Source organism: Desarmillaria tabescens (assembly GCF_030435595.1).
Source record: "Desarmillaria tabescens strain CCBAS 213 chromosome Unknown EV420scaffold_3, whole genome shotgun sequence".
NCBI lineage: Eukaryota > Fungi > Basidiomycota > Agaricomycetes > Agaricales > Physalacriaceae > Desarmillaria > Desarmillaria tabescens.
Window position 1 is genome coordinate 417,578 of NW_026848302.1, and position 18,895 is coordinate 436,472.

The 18,895-nt window shown below is 48.4% G+C and overlaps 8 protein-coding genes across 8 annotated transcripts; 2 read left to right on the plus strand and 6 right to left on the minus strand.

The window, feature by feature from the left end:
- Position 1: 1 nt before the first annotated feature.
- Positions 2-3,045, plus strand: EV420DRAFT_1300091 (Afadin and alpha-actinin-binding-domain-containing protein; the record flags this gene model as incomplete). Its single annotated transcript, XM_060468379.1, has 6 exons — positions 2-247; positions 296-441; positions 490-907; positions 960-1,173; positions 1,220-1,464; positions 1,518-3,045. The coding sequence occupies 6 exons, from the start codon at positions 2-4 to the stop codon at positions 2,607-2,609; spliced, it is 2,361 nt and encodes a 786-aa protein (XP_060337423.1). The 3' UTR covers positions 2,610-3,045.
- Positions 2,786-5,485, minus strand: EV420DRAFT_1325685 (FAD binding domain-containing protein). Its single transcript, XM_060468743.1, has 14 exons — positions 5,239-5,485; positions 5,126-5,189; positions 5,016-5,069; positions 4,933-4,968; positions 4,831-4,884; positions 4,629-4,778; positions 4,495-4,576; positions 4,102-4,446; positions 3,966-4,052; positions 3,872-3,913; positions 3,763-3,818; positions 3,577-3,704; positions 3,122-3,526; positions 2,786-3,070 (listed from the first exon to the last, which is right to left on the minus strand). The coding sequence occupies exons 1-14, from the start codon at positions 5,361-5,363 to the stop codon at positions 2,896-2,898; spliced, it is 1,803 nt and encodes a 600-aa protein (XP_060337424.1). The 5' UTR covers positions 5,364-5,485; the 3' UTR covers positions 2,786-2,895.
- Positions 5,486-5,672: 187 nt separating this feature from the next.
- On the minus strand, positions 5,673-6,791 carry EV420DRAFT_1758755 (DNA polymerase delta, subunit 4-domain-containing protein). The gene is made up of 6 exons (XM_060480559.1): positions 6,457-6,791; positions 6,305-6,403; positions 6,203-6,254; positions 6,057-6,144; positions 5,902-5,996; positions 5,673-5,850 (listed from the first exon to the last, which is right to left on the minus strand). Exons 1-5 carry the CDS (start codon positions 6,692-6,694, stop codon positions 5,919-5,921), a joined length of 555 nt encoding a protein of 184 aa, XP_060337425.1. The 5' UTR covers positions 6,695-6,791; the 3' UTR covers positions 5,673-5,850; positions 5,902-5,918.
- A 271-nt stretch (positions 6,792-7,062) lies between these two features.
- EV420DRAFT_1505615 (WLM-domain-containing protein) lies at positions 7,063-8,578 on the minus strand. The gene is made up of 4 exons (XM_060471292.1): positions 7,983-8,578; positions 7,585-7,935; positions 7,496-7,528; positions 7,063-7,419 (listed from the first exon to the last, which is right to left on the minus strand). The coding sequence occupies exons 1-4, from the start codon at positions 8,325-8,327 to the stop codon at positions 7,225-7,227; spliced, it is 924 nt and encodes a 307-aa protein (XP_060337426.1). The 5' UTR covers positions 8,328-8,578; the 3' UTR covers positions 7,063-7,224.
- On the plus strand, positions 8,579-10,190 carry EV420DRAFT_1505618 (WD40 repeat-like protein). The gene is made up of 6 exons (XM_060471293.1): positions 8,579-9,027; positions 9,082-9,330; positions 9,384-9,463; positions 9,518-9,708; positions 9,761-9,839; positions 9,886-10,190. Exons 1-6 carry the CDS (start codon positions 8,628-8,630, stop codon positions 10,156-10,158), a joined length of 1,272 nt encoding a protein of 423 aa, XP_060337427.1. The 5' UTR covers positions 8,579-8,627; the 3' UTR covers positions 10,159-10,190.
- A 7-nt stretch (positions 10,191-10,197) lies between these two features.
- Positions 10,198-13,127, minus strand: EV420DRAFT_1617123 (uncharacterized protein; the record flags this gene model as incomplete). The annotated part of the gene is made up of 9 exons (XM_060475199.1): positions 10,198-11,520; positions 11,574-11,718; positions 11,770-11,855; positions 11,904-12,070; positions 12,123-12,484; positions 12,531-12,732; positions 12,780-12,870; positions 12,921-12,992; positions 13,044-13,127. 9 exons carry the CDS (start codon positions 13,125-13,127, stop codon positions 10,198-10,200), a joined length of 2,532 nt encoding a protein of 843 aa, XP_060337428.1.
- A 1,092-nt stretch (positions 13,128-14,219) lies between these two features.
- On the minus strand, positions 14,220-16,425 carry EV420DRAFT_1743430 (FAD binding domain-containing protein). The gene is made up of 10 exons (XM_060480072.1): positions 16,310-16,425; positions 16,130-16,249; positions 15,925-16,080; positions 15,551-15,853; positions 15,458-15,492; positions 15,232-15,411; positions 15,126-15,181; positions 15,013-15,074; positions 14,556-14,957; positions 14,220-14,532 (listed from the first exon to the last, which is right to left on the minus strand). Exons 1-10 carry the CDS (start codon positions 16,328-16,330, stop codon positions 14,278-14,280), a joined length of 1,590 nt encoding a protein of 529 aa, XP_060337429.1. The 5' UTR covers positions 16,331-16,425; the 3' UTR covers positions 14,220-14,277.
- A 1,620-nt stretch (positions 16,426-18,045) lies between these two features.
- Positions 18,046-18,889, minus strand: EV420DRAFT_651333 (uncharacterized protein). Its single transcript, XM_060482928.1, has 5 exons — positions 18,721-18,889; positions 18,598-18,669; positions 18,457-18,547; positions 18,212-18,409; positions 18,046-18,126 (listed from the first exon to the last, which is right to left on the minus strand). Exons 1-5 carry the CDS (start codon positions 18,802-18,804, stop codon positions 18,089-18,091), a joined length of 483 nt encoding a protein of 160 aa, XP_060337430.1. The 5' UTR covers positions 18,805-18,889; the 3' UTR covers positions 18,046-18,088.
- Positions 18,890-18,895: the final 6 nt, after the last annotated feature.

Sequence of the window (18,895 nt, forward strand, 5' to 3'; positions counted from 1 at the left end):
GATGACCACGCCGGCCAAGAAACTCGTACACTGGGATGTCGCCAGTCCAAATTTCTCAGAGTTTGGATCCCCAGCGTCTAATGCATCATCAGAGTCGCTGGTATCGACGTCAAGTCTGCAGTACATCAATGCTCAGCTAGCGGCCCACGGATTCGCGCCACCACAAGGTCTCTCATTGGAAGGTATCTCGAACGCGAACATGGATAGTGCTGTTAAATGCTTGACGGAACTGCTGGGACAGCGTGTGGTGAGTGCAGTGTCTTCTGCGAGGATCAGTTAATGACCCGTTCTACAGAAAGATATGTCTCGAGCGGAAGAGTTGGCAACGGAGCTACGTACCCTCAGATATGACCATGAGCGGATGAAGTCTATGCATAGCAGCGCAGCGGAGAAGGCGGCAAATTTTGAACGTGAAATGAATGTGCACAAATCCAGGCTCAAGTGAGTTCGCTGCGTACGACATATCTACCATGTATTCATCTCCATTAGCACGACCACGAAAACTCTCCAGTCTACGGAACAATCACATCGGCAGACGACGGCAGAGCTTCAGCGATCACGTACTGTTCTGCAGGCCGTTCGAGCAACTCACCAAGCAGAACTTAAGAAGAAAGAAAAAGAGTTCGAGAAGATGGCAGAAAAGTGGAACAAGATTTCAGATGCGCAGGCTAAAGTCATGGCGGCCTCAAGCGGCTTTGCTTGTTCTAATTTGCGTATTGTGAACGGAGGCAGCGATGAACTCGTTGGAAGAGGACCCGGAGTGTTGGAGGTTGCACTTCAAGAGGCTGAGAAGGCTCGCTCGCAATTCGCGACGGAGTGCTCGGGGCTCAAGACAGTTATTTTGAATGCCGTAAATGGACTGCAGCGCCTCATATACGACACGAAGGGTAGCGACTCTGAACCCGATGTAAGTTTGTAAGGTTATATATTGATCGAACTGACGAAGAAATCCTCATTAGCCAACTCCTTTTACTATGGCGACATTATTCCCATTCGCCGCGCCGGAAGTTGCAGGTGACAAACTGGCATCGGTCCTTTTATCCTTCCACGAATCTCTTCGGGTCCTTGCAGTTCCCACCACCCCAGTGGCGCTACCAACTGATAACTCTGCGCTAGCAGATGAAGAACGAGAACGACTTCAAGCCGTCATTGATTCGTTAAAGACTGAGCTTGGTATGCCGTTTGCTTCTACTCGTTTGCAATTCTGAAGAGAATGTAGAACTCGCACAGCAAAATGCTTCGAGCCGTACAACAGAGACGCAGGTATTGTTTGATAGATTCGCCACCGATGAGCGTCTCGCAACGGGTCATGATCCTGCGGACGTCAGTGTCGACTTCATGACTGTGCCTGAGCGAGACAAACACAGAGAACGTTTGGACGACATCAAGAAACAATTAGAAGAAGAGCGGAAGAAGTTTACTGAGGCTACAATCAACCTAGGCAAGGAACGGGCGTCTCTAGAGGTAAAACCATCAATCTACCAAGGTCTTCGTATTTCTCACAAGTGCTTCCCTAGATGGAAAGGAAGAAACTCAACGACGAGAAGCGTTCCTGGCAAGTTGAGATGATGCTTGCAGACTTGCCCCCGACCCCCATCCCTAGCGGGCAACCATCCGAGGCAACCTCGCCACGTAAATCTCCTCGCAAGTCACCTGCTAAAGGGAACAGCGGAGCGGCGCGCAAGACCACGCGTGTCAGGCGCCGCTCCTCTCTAACTGCGTCGCCGACAAAGAAGAAAGTGGAACCTGCCTTTGAAACAGAAGTGATAGTCCCATCGACGTCAAGGATAATCTCAGATGTGAAGGGCCTCGAGTCATCCCCATCATTACTGCCCAACTCCTTTGTTTTGCCTCCTCCTTCTCCCCATTCTGTCCTCCCATCACAGCCATCACTGTTTTTGTCTCAACTCGCTGCGGCACCTCCGGTTCCGGTCCCGACCTCTTCCGCCCTTCCTGATAACAAGAGCTACCTGCTCCATCGAAGATCTTGCCGCCTACATCCAATACTGAACCCCTATTTGCATCAGTGCCTTGTACACCTCAACCGGGTTTTCGTCGACCAGTTCCCAATGGCAAAGCCCTTCGCTCCACGCATGATCCATGCATATTCGCCGGTGCGACCAAGTCCATTGAGTCGCATACTGCAGCTGGGTAACTCGCCCACGAGCCCCAATGGATTAAACTTCGATGATTCTTCGTCATCAAGTGGACTGGAGGTTTTACCAGAAGAAGATGAAGAGGTAGCGGTCCAAACGCCCCAGGAACCGGTTATGACCTTAGCCCAAGAACTGGGAGTGCCAGATTCCCCGCCCGAGCCTGAAAGGGCCCCAAGTCCTCTAGGACATAAGCAGGTGCCCTCGAACACTATTGATAGAGGACGTACAAACCAGAAGGCCAACGTATCAATGACCAAGAAGGGTAGAATTATCCAGCCTGAGCCAAAGAGATTGACAGCTCAGGAGAAGGGGAAAGGTAAAGCTGACGGTGTGGGGCCAGGTGTTGGGAGTAAGGGTAAACTCGGGATGGGCGAGAAGGAAAACAATGCGATCAAGAGGGCTCCGACTAGGAAGGAGCCCTCCGTCATCAACTTTGAAGCCTCCGGCTCCTAGCACGAAACCAACTGTTAAGCTTCGCAACCGGTACGGCCACAGTCGCGCGGAAAGGTGATGCCCAAGATACCTTTCGCTAGTAAAAGCATCGGTGGTCCTAGGCGGGTACCTATCAATAGTGCTGAAGCGCCGCCTATCAGCAAAAAACGGGTGTAGAAGCCTTTTTTTTTTTTGCTGTTTCTTGCATTTCCAGGCATCATTTGGATTCTATAGCATCTATCGTCTATCACATTCTATATCATTTCTCAGTTACTTTGCAGTTATGGATTACTAGTACTTCAGAGTTTCAACATTCCATGAACGACGCAAAATACGGGTTCAAGTCTTCGATCTTTTGTAGTGGAGTCACCATCCCGACATATCCATCGGGACGAACCACCACCACAGCACCCTCGGCAGTAACTCCGTATCTGGTGTAGACATTGTTGTCCTCGAGGCCATTAACATCGGCTATATAAACCCTTGATAGATGCTTGTATCAAATTCCGAGTTTGGAAGGATAAAAAACTCACTTCGTCCAATGGCTCCTCAAAAGGGGAGGTAGTGCGTTATACAAAATCGTAGCTTTGCTTTCAGAGCTTATTGAAATGATATCGAACACAGACGTAATCGGTCCTGAAGCGCTGTATTTGGTCAGAATGGACTGGAGTTCGTCAGCTGATTGCTGCAGCGCAGCAAGAGTAGATGCATTCGACGTGTCCCCCGTGAAGACGATTAGCTTGAATCGTGCATCGGAAGGAAGGAGGTCTTGGATATTGAATGAGCGCGAGTCGGCTGCTCGAACAACCATCTCGGGGGGTATGCGCATCCCGATGACAAGCTTGGAGGCAATGTCTTGGTATGTACTGTTGACGATGGTCGATTCGTTGTAATGTACTCCGATACCCGATGAGAATGCTCCAAATGTTTGGAAGGCCCTTGAAAGAAGTCAATTATAATGAAGCAGGTTAAACTGAGTAGGATCTACCGGAGGAACTCTTCGTGAGAGACGCCGTTCTTGAACTCCTTGGTTATCGGTTTACCGGAAAATAGCTTGGCAAACTTCTTGTCAAAGTTAATGAGATCCTGCGCGTATCGTCGCCTTTCGGATTCGTACTGCATTCCCAAGGTTGTGTTTATGTCATTGTACTACTGGCAAAAATTATGCACTAACCGTTTTGAGCAGGGAGAGGTCCGCCCAACCGCGCAGGACATATGCAAGCTTCCAAGCTGGAATGGAAACGTCAACAATAGAATCTTTCATTATAATGCGCATGATTCACCTAAATTATGCGTGTCGTTTATGCTCGCATTCATTCCTTGGCCTGATAGGCCGTTAGCCAGGTTGTGAAACGCATACGGACCGTTCCACTTTACCAGCTTTAGGCGAGTGAGTATGGCATGCATCTCCGGCAATGAAGACACGTTCGCTAGCAGAGTACCTGGAAGCGACTCGCTGACCGACTAATAAACGATGTTAGATCCGTAGGAACATTTGAAAGGAAAGAATTACTGATGTAGATGGTCCACCAGTCAAATGCTTTAGGATTTTTGATGGTGTATGGATAGAACGATCGCCTGGCAACCTCGAGCAGCCTTTCTGGCCCCATCTTCGACTTGTCCACTCTGCCGCTCGCCGCGCTGATGGCGTCTTTTCCTTCTAACTGAATATAGAGTCGGATCTTATCCCCTTCTCGAGGGATGACCATACAAGAGCCATTGATAGAATGTATCGCTGTTTTGTTACGAAAATCAGGCAAATCAGTCTCGGTCATCATGTCAACGACACCCCAGATATATTCCGTTTGTTCGCCGTCCATGGAGATGTTGAGAGTCTTGCGGACCCATGAGTGTGCACCTTGGGGAACGTTAGTAAGTCATTGCTGTGATGACTCCAGTGACTCACCATCAGCACCAACAACAAACTTCGCGTTCACTATCTCAATGGGAGCCTGACCTGGGGCAGGGTCTAGATGATTCAATGTCACCTGCAAAAATAGTTATCAGTCAGGTTATACGGAACAGAAGCACCCATCTTACCTGAACGGCGTAGGCATTTGGGTCGGTCCGTTCCGCGACATCCTCTGTGATTTCCATGGCTATCGGCACGGCCGGTCGCTCTACTTGGACTCCCATAGACCGCAGGGAGTCCAAAAATATAGCTTCGATAGCACCTTGATGAAGGGTCACCTACATCAAGATAAGAAGTACAACGGGCATCGAAATCTAGCTTTGGACTTACTTCAAAGGGATACCTCGCATTCTCCGCGTTGATCCCAGGGACCCGGTCGGTGAGCTAAGATCAATGAGTGATCGATTTAGAATCCTAAGATGACGAGAGGACCTTGATGCCGCCATCCGCCGAGGGGTTATAGAATGCCTAGGTTCACTCAGTGTGGGTGCTGGAATACATAATGTGACACTGACCGCCATGTGTATCTGGTTCCCTTCGTCGAGCAGTCGTTGGGCGAGTCCATAACTCTGTGTGATTCAGTAATAAGCGACAGGGACACAGAGTATCTTTGATATCAGCGCACCTGAAGGACTTCGATTGTCCTGGGCTGAACACCGTCGGCCTGACCTGCAGCAACTTTGTGAGGTCTACGAGGAAATTTAGCGCTGTTTGCAGTGTCGACAATTCGAGAGAAACCTTTGATCGATAATTCGACAGTTGACCCCAGCCTTAGCAAGGCTATTGGCGCACATGAGGCCTGCCGGGCCTGCACCAATGATGAGGACATCGACCGAGTTTTCTGCAAGAGCACTAGGAGACATGATAAGTCGAACTTGGGGGATTAAGTGATTCAATAAATTTGCTAGTTCTCATTTTATGTCCGCTGGCAGGGACGGGAATGAGAACTGGTTCCCTTATGGAGCACTCCGCATCGGGCTCATCGTCGGGTGACAGGGAGAAGCTTTCTGTGCTAACAGAGCCTGTAAGTGTAAGAGCTTTAGAAAGCAACTGTCCACCCAATCGACTGGTAAACGCACTTTTTGAGCTTCGTTTGAATAGAAGGTCCAGGTAGATCATGATTGGGGGCATACCGAAGATCGCGTCAATACCTTAACGGGTACACAGTCTCTCATTCTCTCCCACGGGGGTCATTGTTGAACAAACGAGTATGAAATTGCATCTTCAGCACAAAAGCCACTGATATGTGGTTCGAAAGCAAAAGGTAATAGTACAGCAGGAGTGGAAACTAGAAGAGCATAGGGAAGCAGGGCAAAGGCTGGGATGGAAGCATAACAGAGAAAAGGCGCGCTGAGAGGACGTATTTAAACCGGGTTCAATGAATAGAGGTACAATACGCACCATTATCTCTACAGTCATCACACCTGACCATAGAAGACATTTTGCGCATAATCGGAACGGTCCCTTCCCTGCCGAGTCGTCAAAATGTCATGAATCTGAAGGGTGGAAGTTCATTTAGACGGGGATTTCTGTCAGCTCTTTGAAATTGTGCGCACCTCGGGTGGAGGATTGAGGCCCATCTTGGAAGCCCTTTCCCAGCGCTCCAACCTTGTGACACCAATACACGGACCAAACTCGTAGGAGCTAAAACACATGCACCGTTAATATAACAGCCGCGAACAGGGTAATGTTTTTGACTGACAGATCAAAAACTCGAAGTATTTCGTGGAAATCGTCTTGATCTTCGCCATGGACTGCAATTCATTGTAAGACGAAGACCCCGGCTGCTACAGATGCTACTCACTAGGCTCTTTGACCTCGCTTTTCTTCTTATATGCGCTATAGATGGATTTCCATTTGGGGTCCCCTTCCACAAGGCCAGTCTCATCAGCTTTCCCTTTCCCTTGTTCATAGGGTCAGCGTCTTCGTGGTGGCAACTTGGTAGATGCAACAAACCTTTATTCTTGATACTTGACCCAACGACAGCCCGCTTATCCTTGTGAGGAGACCGTACAATTTGAACTTCTTCGTCTTCATCCTCGGAAGACGATAGATCAATTTCGTTAACCGAGTCGAGCACTACAGTTTTTGGATTCCCAGTAGGTTTCTTGTTTCCAGAGCTAGAAGTACGTTTCGAGGTAGCAAAACTCAGCCTCTGCTGACGAAGAGTAGAGGTAGATTTGGATCTAGGCATGATGGAAGTTTGCGAATAGGCTGGAAAACGAGGGCAACAAAGCAAGTAAAGTCGAAGTCAAAAGGCTCCTAAAGTCGAAACGGAAGGCAAAAACCCTTAATAATAGCAAGCATAAATATAAATATTAATTATTCAAATAAATATTCTATGTCTGCCCGAACCATCACCGAAGCCAAGCTCCATTGAACGCACTGAGTATCATCCACCTACTTACACTACAAGGTCCAGTTTGTTGAGATAAGCGGTAATTCTCCAGCCGCTCACCCGGATATAGCAGGGAACCCTCGCAAACAGGCGAGGGTTGTCTTCATTCGACTACCTATTTATCTACTCACCGTGTACACTAATAGAAGCAACAGGATGTAATAAACGAGTTCTTGCCTGACTAACCCTGACAACCGATGATCCCGACGTCAACTGCGCTGTGATGCGCGACACTTGAAACTCCAACACAGTTATGTCCTTATTACCTTACCCGACGCAGGCAAGGACTTGATTGTCATGATTATATAGTAAGGACCCTGCGACGCTTAGCCTTTAGGGCCTAGTGAAGATGGTCCTGCAGTCCCACAAGAATCTTCCATCTCCTGCTCTTCCTTACGCAGTCGAGCCATCGTAGCATCTAACAGACGCCGACGACGTTCCTCGTTGGACTCGTCACGGTTAAAAGAACCAGATCCTCCGAGGACCTGTATACGGGCTTCCGCCTCGAGTTCAGACGATGGCTTCGTATGCATCGTATGTCTCCAAGCCAGAGAGAGAATGCGTGCCGTCGTCTCTAGCGCGCTCAAATTCGGTCACCTCTCTATTGAGTTTCGAATTGAGCTCCTTGAACTAACGAAGATCAAGCATCAAAAAAGGACGGAGAACAATGCCTTTCATGCACATACGTTATTATCATGATCCCCCCAGACGTTGTGCGTCAGCTCATGGCATAGGACGCGCCGGACTTCCTTATATGTGCGGAATCCATCATAGCGGTCCGTGCGTAGTCTAAGTTTAATCTGCTGCCCGGCATTAACATTGAGTCCAAGCAATTCGGGATGCTCGTGTGGTGCCAACTCGGTCAATACACCAACAGAGAACTGGTGCTGCTGCATGATGTGCTGGATAGCTGGATCATCTGATAGACGCTGTAAAAGATTGTGCGCTGAGGCAGGGTTGGGCAAGTGCGGAAGAGGCAATAGTTGATGAAAACGATAGTTGAGTGAAGCACTGTTCGTCACCCCTGTAGAGCGAACCTATACACAGTGAGTAGCGACGCAGCTGTGGCATTGAGGGAAAGTACCTTGTAAGCCGGGGCCTTCAGCGCTCGTTCTCGCAGTATTCGGTCGACCCGCCTTTGTTCGCTCTCCGTCACCTGTATTCCATCCAACTCGACTGACGTAGTCCCCAACATTTGAATCTTGCTGCCATTACGAAGACCAATTGAAACTACAGTCTCTTGCCCGACCCTATTCTGCTTGAGATTCTTGCCCTTATAAAGGAGCTTCTGCAAGGAGGGTGATACCGATGTAGCCTTCTCCAGCTGGTCCTGCAAGTCGCCCAGAGTGCTCTCGGGTTGCAGAGTGATGCGGTGAGAGGTACCACGAAATACGACAGTAATTGAGATATCAGAAGACGCAGAGGCCATTGTTAGGGTGGGAGACTGCAAAGTTGCATGACGGCCGTAAGCAGATGTGTTCCTTATGAAAACAATTAGTCAGAAACTGGTCAGCGCTCAGTAAGCATCTCGGGCCCGGAACTTGATGAAAAAGGTCGAGAAAAGACGAAATGAGAAAGAGAAAGAGAGAAAGGTATATCTGAAATCGATATCCTTTCACAAATTCGAGGTGAATGTCGAAGTCAAAAAAATAATGACGCGCAGAAGACGTCGCCGGTGGCAGTGCTACTTCCCTTTCCAGCTAACCCTCATCTTCAAATTTTTATTCCAATGGCAAGGGCCTCTCCCCCTCCCCCGAAAAAAGTAAAAGTTCAACTAAAACGCGACAAATCCAAGGCTGTGAGTTCAGCACCATCCACCAAGGACAAGGGCAAACAGAAGGCAGTACCGCAAAACGAACTGTCTACTCTACCTTCTACATTCAAAATCGTCGCTGGTTCATACGAAAAACTACTCTACGGCTTGGAAGGGCGCGTGTCTGGAGACGATGACAAGCTCGAGTTTCACCTAAAGCCAATATTTATCTTCCCTGCACACGTCTCGTGCATCAAGGCTGTCGCTGTGTCACCGAGTGGAGGCAAATGGCTCGCTACCGGGAGCTCAGACGAGATAGTCAAAGTGTGGGATCTACGAAGGAAGAAAGAAATTGGTGGTCTTATGCATCACGAAGGTAGACTATCCTTTTCTCTGCCATGCTACTCCCTCTTACGCTAAAATTATCTAGGTTCAATAACCCACTTGAGCTTCCCGTCTCGGGGACACCTGCTCTCAGCATCCGAAGACGGGACGTTATGTTTATTCCGTGCACGGGATTGGGCCGTTCTACGATCTCTAAAAGGGCACAAGGGACGTGTCAATTGTGTAGCCGTCCATCCATCTGGAAAGGTAGCGCTGAGCGTCGGTAGGGACAGGACCTTGCGTATGTGGGATCTCATGCGGGGAAAAGGAAGTGCAAGTACCAAGTTGGGCAAAGGTCCGTCATTTTCCCGAGCTGTTCTTTACTCTGAATATTAAATATGCTTTTAGAGGGCGAAGTAGTTCGATGGTCCGTATCAGGCTCACTCTTCATCGTTCAGTCGGGATCGACAATAGACCTTTACAACACTGTCTGTATCCTATATCAATACCCTCATTTTATTCTCATCTCATTCCGGTTCTAGGACATGACACTTTTGCACACAATAAAGCATCCATCACGACTACACGATGCAAAATTCTGCAAACGCGTTGACAGCGACGAGGAAGTACTCCTAGTCGGTGCCGAAGACAAAAAACTGACCATCTACGACGTATCGAATGACCCCGAAAAAGCGCCAACCATAATCGGTTTGATGGTTGGCCACGAAAACCGGTAAGTTTCAGTGTAATGCTCCCTCCTGTAATTTATTTACCCATCATAACAGAGTCAAAGCCGTCCAGACGCTTTCCATCGCCTTGCCGGCATCCAAGAGGACCTCCACGACAATCGTGTGCACCGCTATCGTCCGATGGCAAAATCCACGTATATGACTTGGCAGCACTTGACAAGTCAGCACAAAAAGTCCAGGAGATTGAGCCGGTGGCGGTTTACGACTCAAAAGGGACTAGGCTTACTTGCATCGCTGTTGCAGATGGCGAGACAGTAGCCACCAATCCGGTGACTAAGAAGCGGAAGCGCGAGGAAAACGCGGGAGGTGAGGACGAGGACGAAGATGAGGATGCTGCCGATGAATGGGATATACAACCGGAAGATGTCGAAGAAGAGGAGGACGAGGATGAGGATGAGGATGAAGGTGAGGACGAGAGTGAAGAGAGCAGTTAGATTTAGATTTAGATTTATATCATTAAATAATATATCCATCTACATAAAATCGATCGCCCTCTTCCTCCCCCTCGCAGGTACATAACTACTATCAACTGCAACATTCGAGTCGTCGTCCTTCGGTGGATGGTATTCCATGACCTTCACCACCTCTGGCGGCGGTTTCTCAACCCACATAGCGTCATCGTCATCCTCACCTTTCACCCTTTCCTTTTTATCCTTGTCCTTCCGTTTCTTCTTCCTCGCAGGCGGAGGAACATCAGCACCACCCATATCCTCCTCCATCGCAAAAGAAACCAGGACAGATTTCTTCTCCTTGTCTTTCTTTTTCTTTTTCTTCTCCTTGGATTTTTCTTTATCCTTCTCCTTACCTTCCCGTGGTATGAACGTTGGCTTGAACGTGCTCATATCCACCGGTCCAGAATCCTGACTCGGGGCTGGAGCCAGAGCCGGTGTTGGTGTCAAGTCCTTTGGAGCCTCAATCTCTTCATCCTTCTTCTCACCCTTCTCGTCATCACTATCCTCATCATCACTAGCGAAAATAGCTTTGAACACATCCATCGAAGGTCGCTCATACGTGAGCGTATCTTTCCCCTGGCTCTCATCCTCTCCCAATCCAATATTCGACAAATCCCTCCGGCCCGGCGTCGGTGGAACTGCCGGAGTGGCGAAGAACGACGCATCGGGAGCAGGCTCCTCAAATGTCGGAGCTGCTGCAGGCTCTTCCGGCGGCGGATTAGGATCCTTCACGCCAAATCGTTTACAGAGAAGCCTTGCCGGCTGCCACGGCTTCGTTTCTCTCGTCATAGGGCCATACATTCCCATTCGCGCGGCGTGCACTTTGGGACTGACGTTTTGCTCCTGTTGTTTTCGCTCCTCCTCTTCCTTCTCAGCGATTTCCTCTGCTGAAGGAGTATGCAGACCCTCGTAGATCTTCGGGCCATGATCAATGACGGTGGCACTAGTAAAGCGACCTGCCATGGCGCCAGAAACGGGTTTGAAGATCTGGGCAGACTTGGAGTAATCTTGCAGTTCCTTATTGAACTCGTCCATGCGTTGGCCAGGGAGAGGCTTGAGCGAGAAAGGATACGTCGCCGGGTCTGCCTGGGATTGTATATACGATGTGTACCGGGCTTGCTTGGCTGGGTCAGAAGTAAAAGGTTGAAAGCCGCGGAGTGCTGCGGTAGCTATATGAGGCTCCAGGTGTGGTATGGTAAGTGTTGCAGGTGCAGCAGGTGTAGGCCCTGTCGGTACACCTCCAGAGGCAATATTCTTGAGCCGTTCCCGGTCTTTCTTTGACATAAAATCGAACACAGACCGAGGCGCAGAAGGTAGTGGAGTTTCTCCCAGCATCTCACCGCGCTATATTTCTTTTAAGGAACACTGGATATACGAAGAAAAAGCGGGCAACAGACCTCGTCAGCGGAAGGTCTAGATGCTCTCCATTCCTGATGAGGCAGAGCAGAGGGAGTTTGCTGTATATTCTCTTTCTCTGGTCCTTGATCCCAGATTCGTTGGGGGTCAGGCTTCCATCCTTTGGGAACTTCTGGAAGAGGGTACCTGGACAGGATGTCAGCTTGGAGATTACTGTCAACTATTGTTTTGACTGACCATCGGTCCTCCAACACAGGCTTGTCCGACGCTACAAAGCCAGCAAGGATCGGTCTACGGTCATTAAACGTTCCTGGCGTTGACCTCTTGAAAAGATAAGCTGGAATAAAAGGACCATTTTAAGAAGGTCTTACAACGCTCGATGTTTTGCCTCTTGCGGAACTCCCACCAATAGATATCCTATCTTCACTTTGGCTGTCCGCGATGTCGTACGCGACACGATTCCTCAGGGTCGAGGCGCCTTCATAAACGTCCAAGTCATCCTCGTCAACATCATTTAAGGCACCCAGACCAAAGCCAGCTGAAAACTAACTCAAAAAGGATGTCATAACAATGCAATTGGGTCAACGCACCAGATAGGTTAGGTCCTGATGATGACTTTCCACCATTGACACCGAGGCTCTCATTCAGACTCATACCGGGGCGATAGCCCAAGCCATGAAAATTATCCTTACGGTCAAACCTGATGACAGGTGTATCTCGTGGAGCGTATGTGTGCTTGCTAGCCTCCTCGTCATCGTCAGCTACTTTGATGACATCGCTACTTGACGCTTGGCCGGTGTACGCTTGTAAGTCTTGTAGCTTTCGCTGCTTCAGACTGACGCGGGGGCCGATGCCATTACCCATACGCCATCCCATCTTCTTGAGTATTCGTGCACCCACCGAGTCCTTCGGAGCAGGGAGCATTGACGCTTCAAGGATACTGGCTATAGAGCTGCCAAAAATTAGAAGTAGTCAATGTTTGGGGGGACAGGACGTACTCGTTCTCGACATCAGCATTCTCTTTTCTCTGTTTCTCCGCTTGCGTTCCGCCCATAAAGTCCATCTCATCCGTGGTGTCAACAAGGTTGCGACTATCCTTGAGTTCTTGAAGATCCTCCTCGTCCATGAAATCTTCGGGGCGAGCCGCTTTCTGCTTCGCACGTTCATTCCGAGACGACACAAATGTAGACGGCACCCATCCTAGTTTGATATGAGAGATAATACACCGATTCTTGCATGACTCTAACCTTCTTTGGAGCCGACGGTATTGAAGTAGCCTGCAGAGAAACCTCCAGTGAAGGCGCCGTGTAGGCGTCTCCGACCCTTTTCGTCTCGAACCTACACCCAGTACATAAGAAAACGAAAGATAGGGTATTTACTTCACATACATCTTGCTTCCATATAGGTACGAACTCTCCGCTATCCTTTGACTTTTCCAGGGGCGGTAATGGTGTCCCAACCTAAAGTAATGCTTAGTGAGTCCTAAGACGCATAGGCGACAGAACACCCACCAAACAAAATGATTCATTGGCCTTGGTACTAGATGTGTCCACCCCAAGGTCGCCTAGTTTACGCTTCAGTCGACCGGTACTCATGACCGTTCCCCAGTAGTGGTCGACGTCGAAGTGAGAGAATAAGCTGTGCAGTTTAGTGTGTCTCTGTGTGTCAGGTATCTCCCAGGTCTCTAAAACAAATAGGGACCCACTTAACCCTATACCACGATCGTCAATGAGGTGAAATGAAGCCACTATGAGGCCATAAGGAACTTGCTGTTCCGGCTTATCCTCAGTCTGCGAGCTTGGCATCCGAATACGCGAATGATCGATGATGGATAACATCCCTTGCTACTTCTCGTACCGAGGGGGTCCAAGTTCTTTGCTAGTCTACACCAGACTACTCAGGCGATAAGGCACCGTGCTGGATGTCGAAACATTGACTGAAGGACTATGACTGGGTTGGACTTCATTAAAATTCCAAGGAACGATGCGAGGCTCCCATGTAAATGTTACCTGTCCGGCTCTTATATGGCAACATCTCCCGTACCATCGGTACTGACTCTACCCCCGGTCTGTGTACTTACAGCAAGGTTCTTGTTGCCATGGATAGCTCCCGTTTCCTTATCTCTTCTTGCATAAGCACACTAATCGTAGGTGCCATAGACCATCGTCAATAACGCCATTTATATGTCACCAACTCTGCGGGCGTATCATGATGCATGGTCAATCAGCTTCTTTCAATTCTTTTGACGTGGAAGCATATGGCATTCACCAGGACGGTATTTATATCCGGGCTTATATGGTATAAAGGTCTGGTCGCCGCCAGGAAACAAGCTTCTTGCAAACGTTTCCCTACGAATGTCAGCACCGTTTTCCCATGAACGACATCGAGAAACAAGTAGCGCCAACTCCAAGGCTGCGAGCGCTGAGGTGCAATCACCTGACAGCATCGCTGCCCCCATTTCCAAATTTCAGGCTTCAACGCGTCTCCCGAAATCTACCAATGGCCAGGCTCTGAGCAAACTTACTGCGGAAATCATCACCACCGTGCCTCTTGGATCTGTCCTGATTCACCTAAGCACACGCCTGTTGCTCGTGCATTTTTGCTATGATATTCTATCTCGTTTTGTTCCTGCTCAGTTATGTGATTTACTCATAGTATGGCACGAAGATCATTCATATTTGAATATTTATCTATGAGAGGTGGGTTGATGAATACAATCTAGCACGCGACGTTACACTATATCAATCACAGAAGGATCCCGCTGAAGTACTGCTTCAACCCGTCTTTCCCATCTACGAGCCCACCAATCATCCCATCGGGCCGCACAACAACAATTTTGGTGAGCTTCTCCGCCATATTATAATGCTTGTACGCATATCCATCACCATCCACCAGTACGTAGTCCGCAGAAACAACACCCGTCGGCTTCTGAGGAAGAATGACCACCGTCTTGACGATACCTGGCGGGGTAAGCTCTTCAGAGCATCCAAAACAACAGTGCTGTCATTGGAGAAGACGAGCACTGTGTGGTATGACAACCCGAAGATATCAAAGAGACTCGTCTTGCGCGTGGGGTCATTAACAAAATGAGGACCAGGGGCGTCGGGGGCTCTGTCACCGCCTCGGATGGTGCCATCGTTGCCTGAGCGGTACGGATCGATGGTTTCTTCGCCTTTGACCGGGGTTTCGTCCACGACGATCGGACTACCGCGGTAGTTGACACCCAATTGACGAAGCTCGTAGGATCTGTTCCAGCCCTTGAGTGTCTGTCCGACGCCTCCAGAGGTGAAAGTTTTAGTAAGGAGCTCAGAAGTCTTGTCAAGCATTTCTGCGATGACGGGAATGCGCTCTTGGGAATAACTATCGATGAGACTCTGGGGAGCTAAGCCCTTTTGAACAAGAGCGAGCTTCCAAGCTAAGTTGACCTATAGGCACATCAGAAAACTTTCATATATACTGGAAACCATTTGTTCTACTGACGGCATCTTGGATACCCGAGTTGAGTCCCTGACCACCAGTAAAGCTGTGAACGTGTGCGGAATCTTGTCATGGATTAGCATTCAAGTATAGAAGCCGTTGAAATTGAATCCTACCGCCTGCAACAAAAGCCCGTCCGGAACCGTAACTATTCACCATTCGAACATTGGTTCTGAAGTTGGCTTATTACTGATATCCACAGTACAAATGAGTCACACTCACTGGAAGCTCGAAAGGTTGATAACATCACCGAACTCGATGTCAGTACGTCCAGTTATTTCATAGACAGCTTTGACAAATTCCTCTCGACTGGACGCCATTTTATCCGCATCTAAATCGCGTCCCATACAAACAACACCGTATTCACCTGTATCTCCGGTGTCATATGCTGCAAGGATCACGCTACAAAGTGGTTCAGAACTTGTCCGCTTAACATGTAGAGATCTACCTTTTTGTCGCAGCTTCGCCCCATAGATGCCATAGCTTCAGCAGGAGGTCAGGGCTCAGTGGGAGGAAGAAAAATGTCCGACTCGCAACATACATTTGTATCCAGCAACGGCTTCTTCATATAAATTTCACCCACGACGACATGATCTCCCTCCCTTATCTCTCCGAGGAAAGTCAAGCCAAGCGTTTTACGGACGATGCTATGTGCGCCATCGGCGCCAATGATCCATTGGCTCTCGATGGACTCCTCAAATCGTTCCCCATCACGAGTCTTGATAACGTGAGAGACTACTCGGTCAAGAACTTGCTCAAAGGACACAAGCTCGGTGTCCAACTCGACCTGCGACGCCATATTTTGACAAGTGCTCGCGGAGAATCTCTTCGTGTAGGTTTTGGCCTAATATGACGGGGTTTATCTACAGTCTCGAGTAGTTAATATAGGAATTAATAAATAATATAGTTACGCACGTAAGGTCGGTCGGGGGTATTCTCCATGTATGCTATTACTTCGACGGTCTTTGTCTGACCCCCTGGAAGATACTGGATCATAGGCGAAACGAACTTTCCTTTCTTCTGAATATCTGGCAGAACGCCAAGAAGCTTCTGTAGCTCAAGGATCCTGGGCTATGTCATGATTTAGACGAGACGTTTTGATGAATAGCGAACGTAGAACCTGGATACCGGCGCCTCTCTTGCCGGTCTGACATGTAGACACTTTGTCTATGATACGGACAGAAATTCCATTCTGGAGCAAAGCGAGAGCCAAAGAAAGACCTGAAGGCCCAGCACCGACCTATGCAAGTGACGGTGAGTAGTGAGTCCGACTCGAAAGTACGGAAAGAATACCACGTACAATGAGAACAGACACGTTCATTGTTATGATAATAGTAGAAAAGTATGGGAGTGTGTGTTAGAAACAGAAGCAGAGTGGACTTCATTTTTATAGCACTCCATCATGATGGTGGTTACTGACGGACTTTAGACAATGTCATCATGTTTATCTTATCAGATAACGATTATCTTCGGCATTTTTCAAATGACGCGTACGGCGGCAAGCCACAGTTGATGAACGGCTAGTGAACGCGTCAACAAAGCGCGTTGACAGGAACGCGAAACCTCAGGGACCCTGCACAGGATTTGTTATTGACCGTGTGTTGAATACTGTCATCCGAGGATCACGCTTCAAGCTCACATTATGAAATCAAGACGATTATTCAGTGGAGGATGTTTAAGAAACAATTCTCTTTTCACCAGTGGACGTGCACGGTTGGAGTTGTGAGAAATATCTATACCTACCTCGGCATCGATGGCACTAACTCACCGGTAACTGTCAGCAATTGTTACACTTCCACATTTGTGGTTCACATAGTACATGTGATATTATTCTCGTTGTTCCCTATGATATTGCGTTCGCTTGTCCCCGCATTTCCTTCAAATCCGTGAGATGTTCTTGGCTGGCAACTGAGGATATCACAGCGGCATGAGGGAGTGTAGTCTGCAGTGACACGTTTTGTGTCGGCACAGAGCCCCGGCGTTCCTTTTTGGGACCTCGACCGGTTATCTATCTATCTTCAATTTATCGGCAATGTATTTTGGCTTACAAGTTACAATCATCACGACTAATGCGCATTGACAACACGGCCCATCAGTTGAAGTTTACGCTAGGCAATGGCACTGATCGCAGCAGCTAGCAGGCAGCAGCTAAAAGGCCTCATGTCGCCATTGGTCTGTTGCTGTGGAATCTGGATTCATTTTGATATAATGTCCTCTACATCAGCCCGTAACGCCCCGTTCGCCACACGCCCAGGCAATTATTTTATCGTCGGTCCACACTTTAACGGCCGATGCATATTTCTGTTGGAGCATGAGCCTCACATGGTCAGTCGCCGTTAATATTCTTGTTGGGATCCACTTATGTATTAGTTCATTTCCGAACCAGAGGATTTTGAGGTATATGAGCCTGGGCACGTAAACAGTGAGTCGTTCCTTGTCCTGGATGGAACAGATGTGACCACCTTTTGCTGTTCATGAAGGCTGAATCCGGTTTTGTAATCCTGATGGTCTCGCTGTAGATGAACATTGTCCTTGTAATCGGAGCAATCCCCCTAGAGGATCCTCAGTTTCGTCAACAAATACGTGGCGCGAAATTAACTGATTTATCAGAAGCAAAAGCTAATAAATTAAAATAGTAACTGTATTGGAAAACTGTACTCAGAAGAGTTCCACTGCTGTATGCATTTCTTGAGGATCCGTAGGTGGATTGAATATATATATATAATCAATAGAGCTTTCGGTAAAAAAGGTATTGTACAAATCGGTGATGGTCAAGATCTGAAGACTTCCTGAATGCTTTCGAGAAAAACCCTTTTGGCTTTCTTGCCTACTTTCGCAATCTTCTTGGCAGTCTTTGTCTTTGTTATAGAAATAGACACCTTCTTCGTCTTCCTAGACGCAACCAAGATAGTTTCCTGGGATGTTATCACTGAGTCTTCGATGATAGGTCCCGACGCGTTTCAATTAAACGGAAGCCTTCCGAGGGAAGTATGAGTCCGACGAAGGGGTGAATGGCGAGGCGACAGGAGAGAAGGCGATTTGGAATGATGACGACCTGCGTCGCGCAAACAGCCTCATCTCAGCCTTGGCTGTCTGAGCGAGGCGCCTGATTTCCTTCTTCATGTGGACGAGCATAGGAGGCAGGTGCTCTGTATACTCGTGCCAAGCGACACGGTCTAGCAGCAAGAAAAGGAAAACTTACTCTTGGGGCATAACTTTTTGGGTTTCGCAATGACGTTGTCACATACTGGCGACGTTTCGACCAAAGTAGAGAAATCATCAAGGTTGCGACTATCTTTGAATTCTTGAAGATCCTCCTCATCCATGAAATCTTCGGGGCGAGCTGCTTTCTGCTTGACGTGGTCATTCCGAGACGACACAAATGTAGACGGCGCCCATCCTGGCTCGACATGAGAGATAGTACACCAATTTTTGCATGAATCCAACCTTCTTTGAAGCCGACGGTATTGAAGTAGCCTGCAGAGAAACCATCCGTAAAGGCACAATGTAAGCGTCTCCGACCCTTTTCGTCTCGAACCTACACCCAGTACATAAGAAAACGAAAGATAGAGTATTTTCTTGACATACATCTTGCTTCCATATAGGTACGAACTCTCCACTGTCTTTTGACTTTTCCAGAGGTGGTAATGGTGTCCCAATCTAGAGTAATGCTTAGTGAGTCCTAAGATGCAGAGGTGACAGAGCACTCACCAAACAAAATGATTCATTGGCCTTGGTACTAGACGTGTCCACCCCAAGGTCACCTAGTTTACGCTTCAGTCGACCGGTACTCATGACCGGTCCCCAGTAGTGGTCGACGTCGGAAGTGAGAGAATAAGCTGTGCAGTCTAGTGTGTCTCTATTGTGTCAGTATCTCCCACTGGGG

Excerpts from the sequence above, each read along its gene's own strand:
- EV420DRAFT_1505615 (XM_060471292.1), bottom strand. The coding sequence starts at position 8,327 with ATGGCCTCTGCGTCTTCTGATATCTCAATTACTGTCGTATTTCGTGGT. Across the intron at positions 7,936-7,982 it reads TGAAGGCCCCGGCTTACAAG|GTTCGCTCTACAGGGGTGAC; the intron begins GTACTTTCCCTC and ends CACTGTGTATAG. Across the intron at positions 7,420-7,495 it reads ATTCGAAACTCAATAGAGAG|CCATCGTCTGAACTCGAGGC; the intron begins GTGACCGAATTT and ends ATGCATACGAAG.
- EV420DRAFT_1758755 (XM_060480559.1), bottom strand. The coding sequence starts at position 6,694 with ATGCCTAGATCCAAATCTACCTCTACTCTTCGTCAGCAGAGGCTGAGT. Across the intron at positions 6,404-6,456 it reads GTCAAGTATCAAGAATAAAG|GGAAAGGGAAAGCTGATGAG; the intron begins GTTTGTTGCATC and ends CCTATGAACAAG. Across the intron at positions 6,145-6,202 it reads ATACTTCGAGTTTTTGATCT|CTCCTACGAGTTTGGTCCGT; the intron begins GTCAGTCAAAAA and ends CATGTGTTTTAG.
- EV420DRAFT_1325685 (XM_060468743.1), bottom strand. The coding sequence starts at position 5,363 with ATGTCTCCTAGTGCTCTTGCAGAAAACTCGGTCGATGTCCTCATCATT. Across the intron at positions 4,577-4,628 it reads CAAATGCCTACGCCGTTCAG|GTGACATTGAATCATCTAGA; the intron begins GTAAGATGGGTG and ends CTATTTTTGCAG. Across the intron at positions 3,914-3,965 it reads TACTCACTCGCCTAAAGCTG|GCCAAGGAATGAATGCGAGC; the intron begins GTAAAGTGGAAC and ends ACGGCCTATCAG.
- EV420DRAFT_1743430 (XM_060480072.1), bottom strand. The coding sequence starts at position 16,330 with ATGAACGTGTCTGTTCTCATT. Across the intron at positions 16,081-16,129 it reads AGAGAGGCGCCGGTATCCAG|CCCAGGATCCTTGAGCTACA; the intron begins GTTCTACGTTCG and ends ATCATGACATAG. Across the intron at positions 15,493-15,550 it reads AGCCGTTGCTGGATACAAAT|CTATGGCATCTATGGGGCGA; the intron begins GTATGTTGCGAG and ends CTCCTGCTGAAG.
- EV420DRAFT_651333 (XM_060482928.1), bottom strand. The coding sequence starts at position 18,804 with ATGAGTACCGGTCGACTGAAGCGTAAACTAGGTGACCTTGGGGTGGAC. Across the intron at positions 18,548-18,597 it reads TACCTATATGGAAGCAAGAT|GTTCGAGACGAAAAGGGTCG; the intron begins GTATGTCAAGAA and ends TACTGGGTGTAG. Across the intron at positions 18,127-18,211 it reads CAAAAAGTTATGCCCCAAGA|AAGGAAATCAGGCGCCTCGC; the intron begins GTAAGTTTTCCT and ends GTCCACATGAAG.
- EV420DRAFT_1505618 (XM_060471293.1), top strand. The coding sequence starts at position 8,628 with ATGGCAAGGGCCTCTCCCCCTCCCCCGAAAAAAGTAAAAGTTCAACTA. Across the intron at positions 9,028-9,081 it reads TGGTCTTATGCATCACGAAG|GTTCAATAACCCACTTGAGC; the intron begins GTAGACTATCCT and ends AAAATTATCTAG. Across the intron at positions 9,331-9,383 it reads AAGTACCAAGTTGGGCAAAG|AGGGCGAAGTAGTTCGATGG; the intron begins GTCCGTCATTTT and ends ATATGCTTTTAG.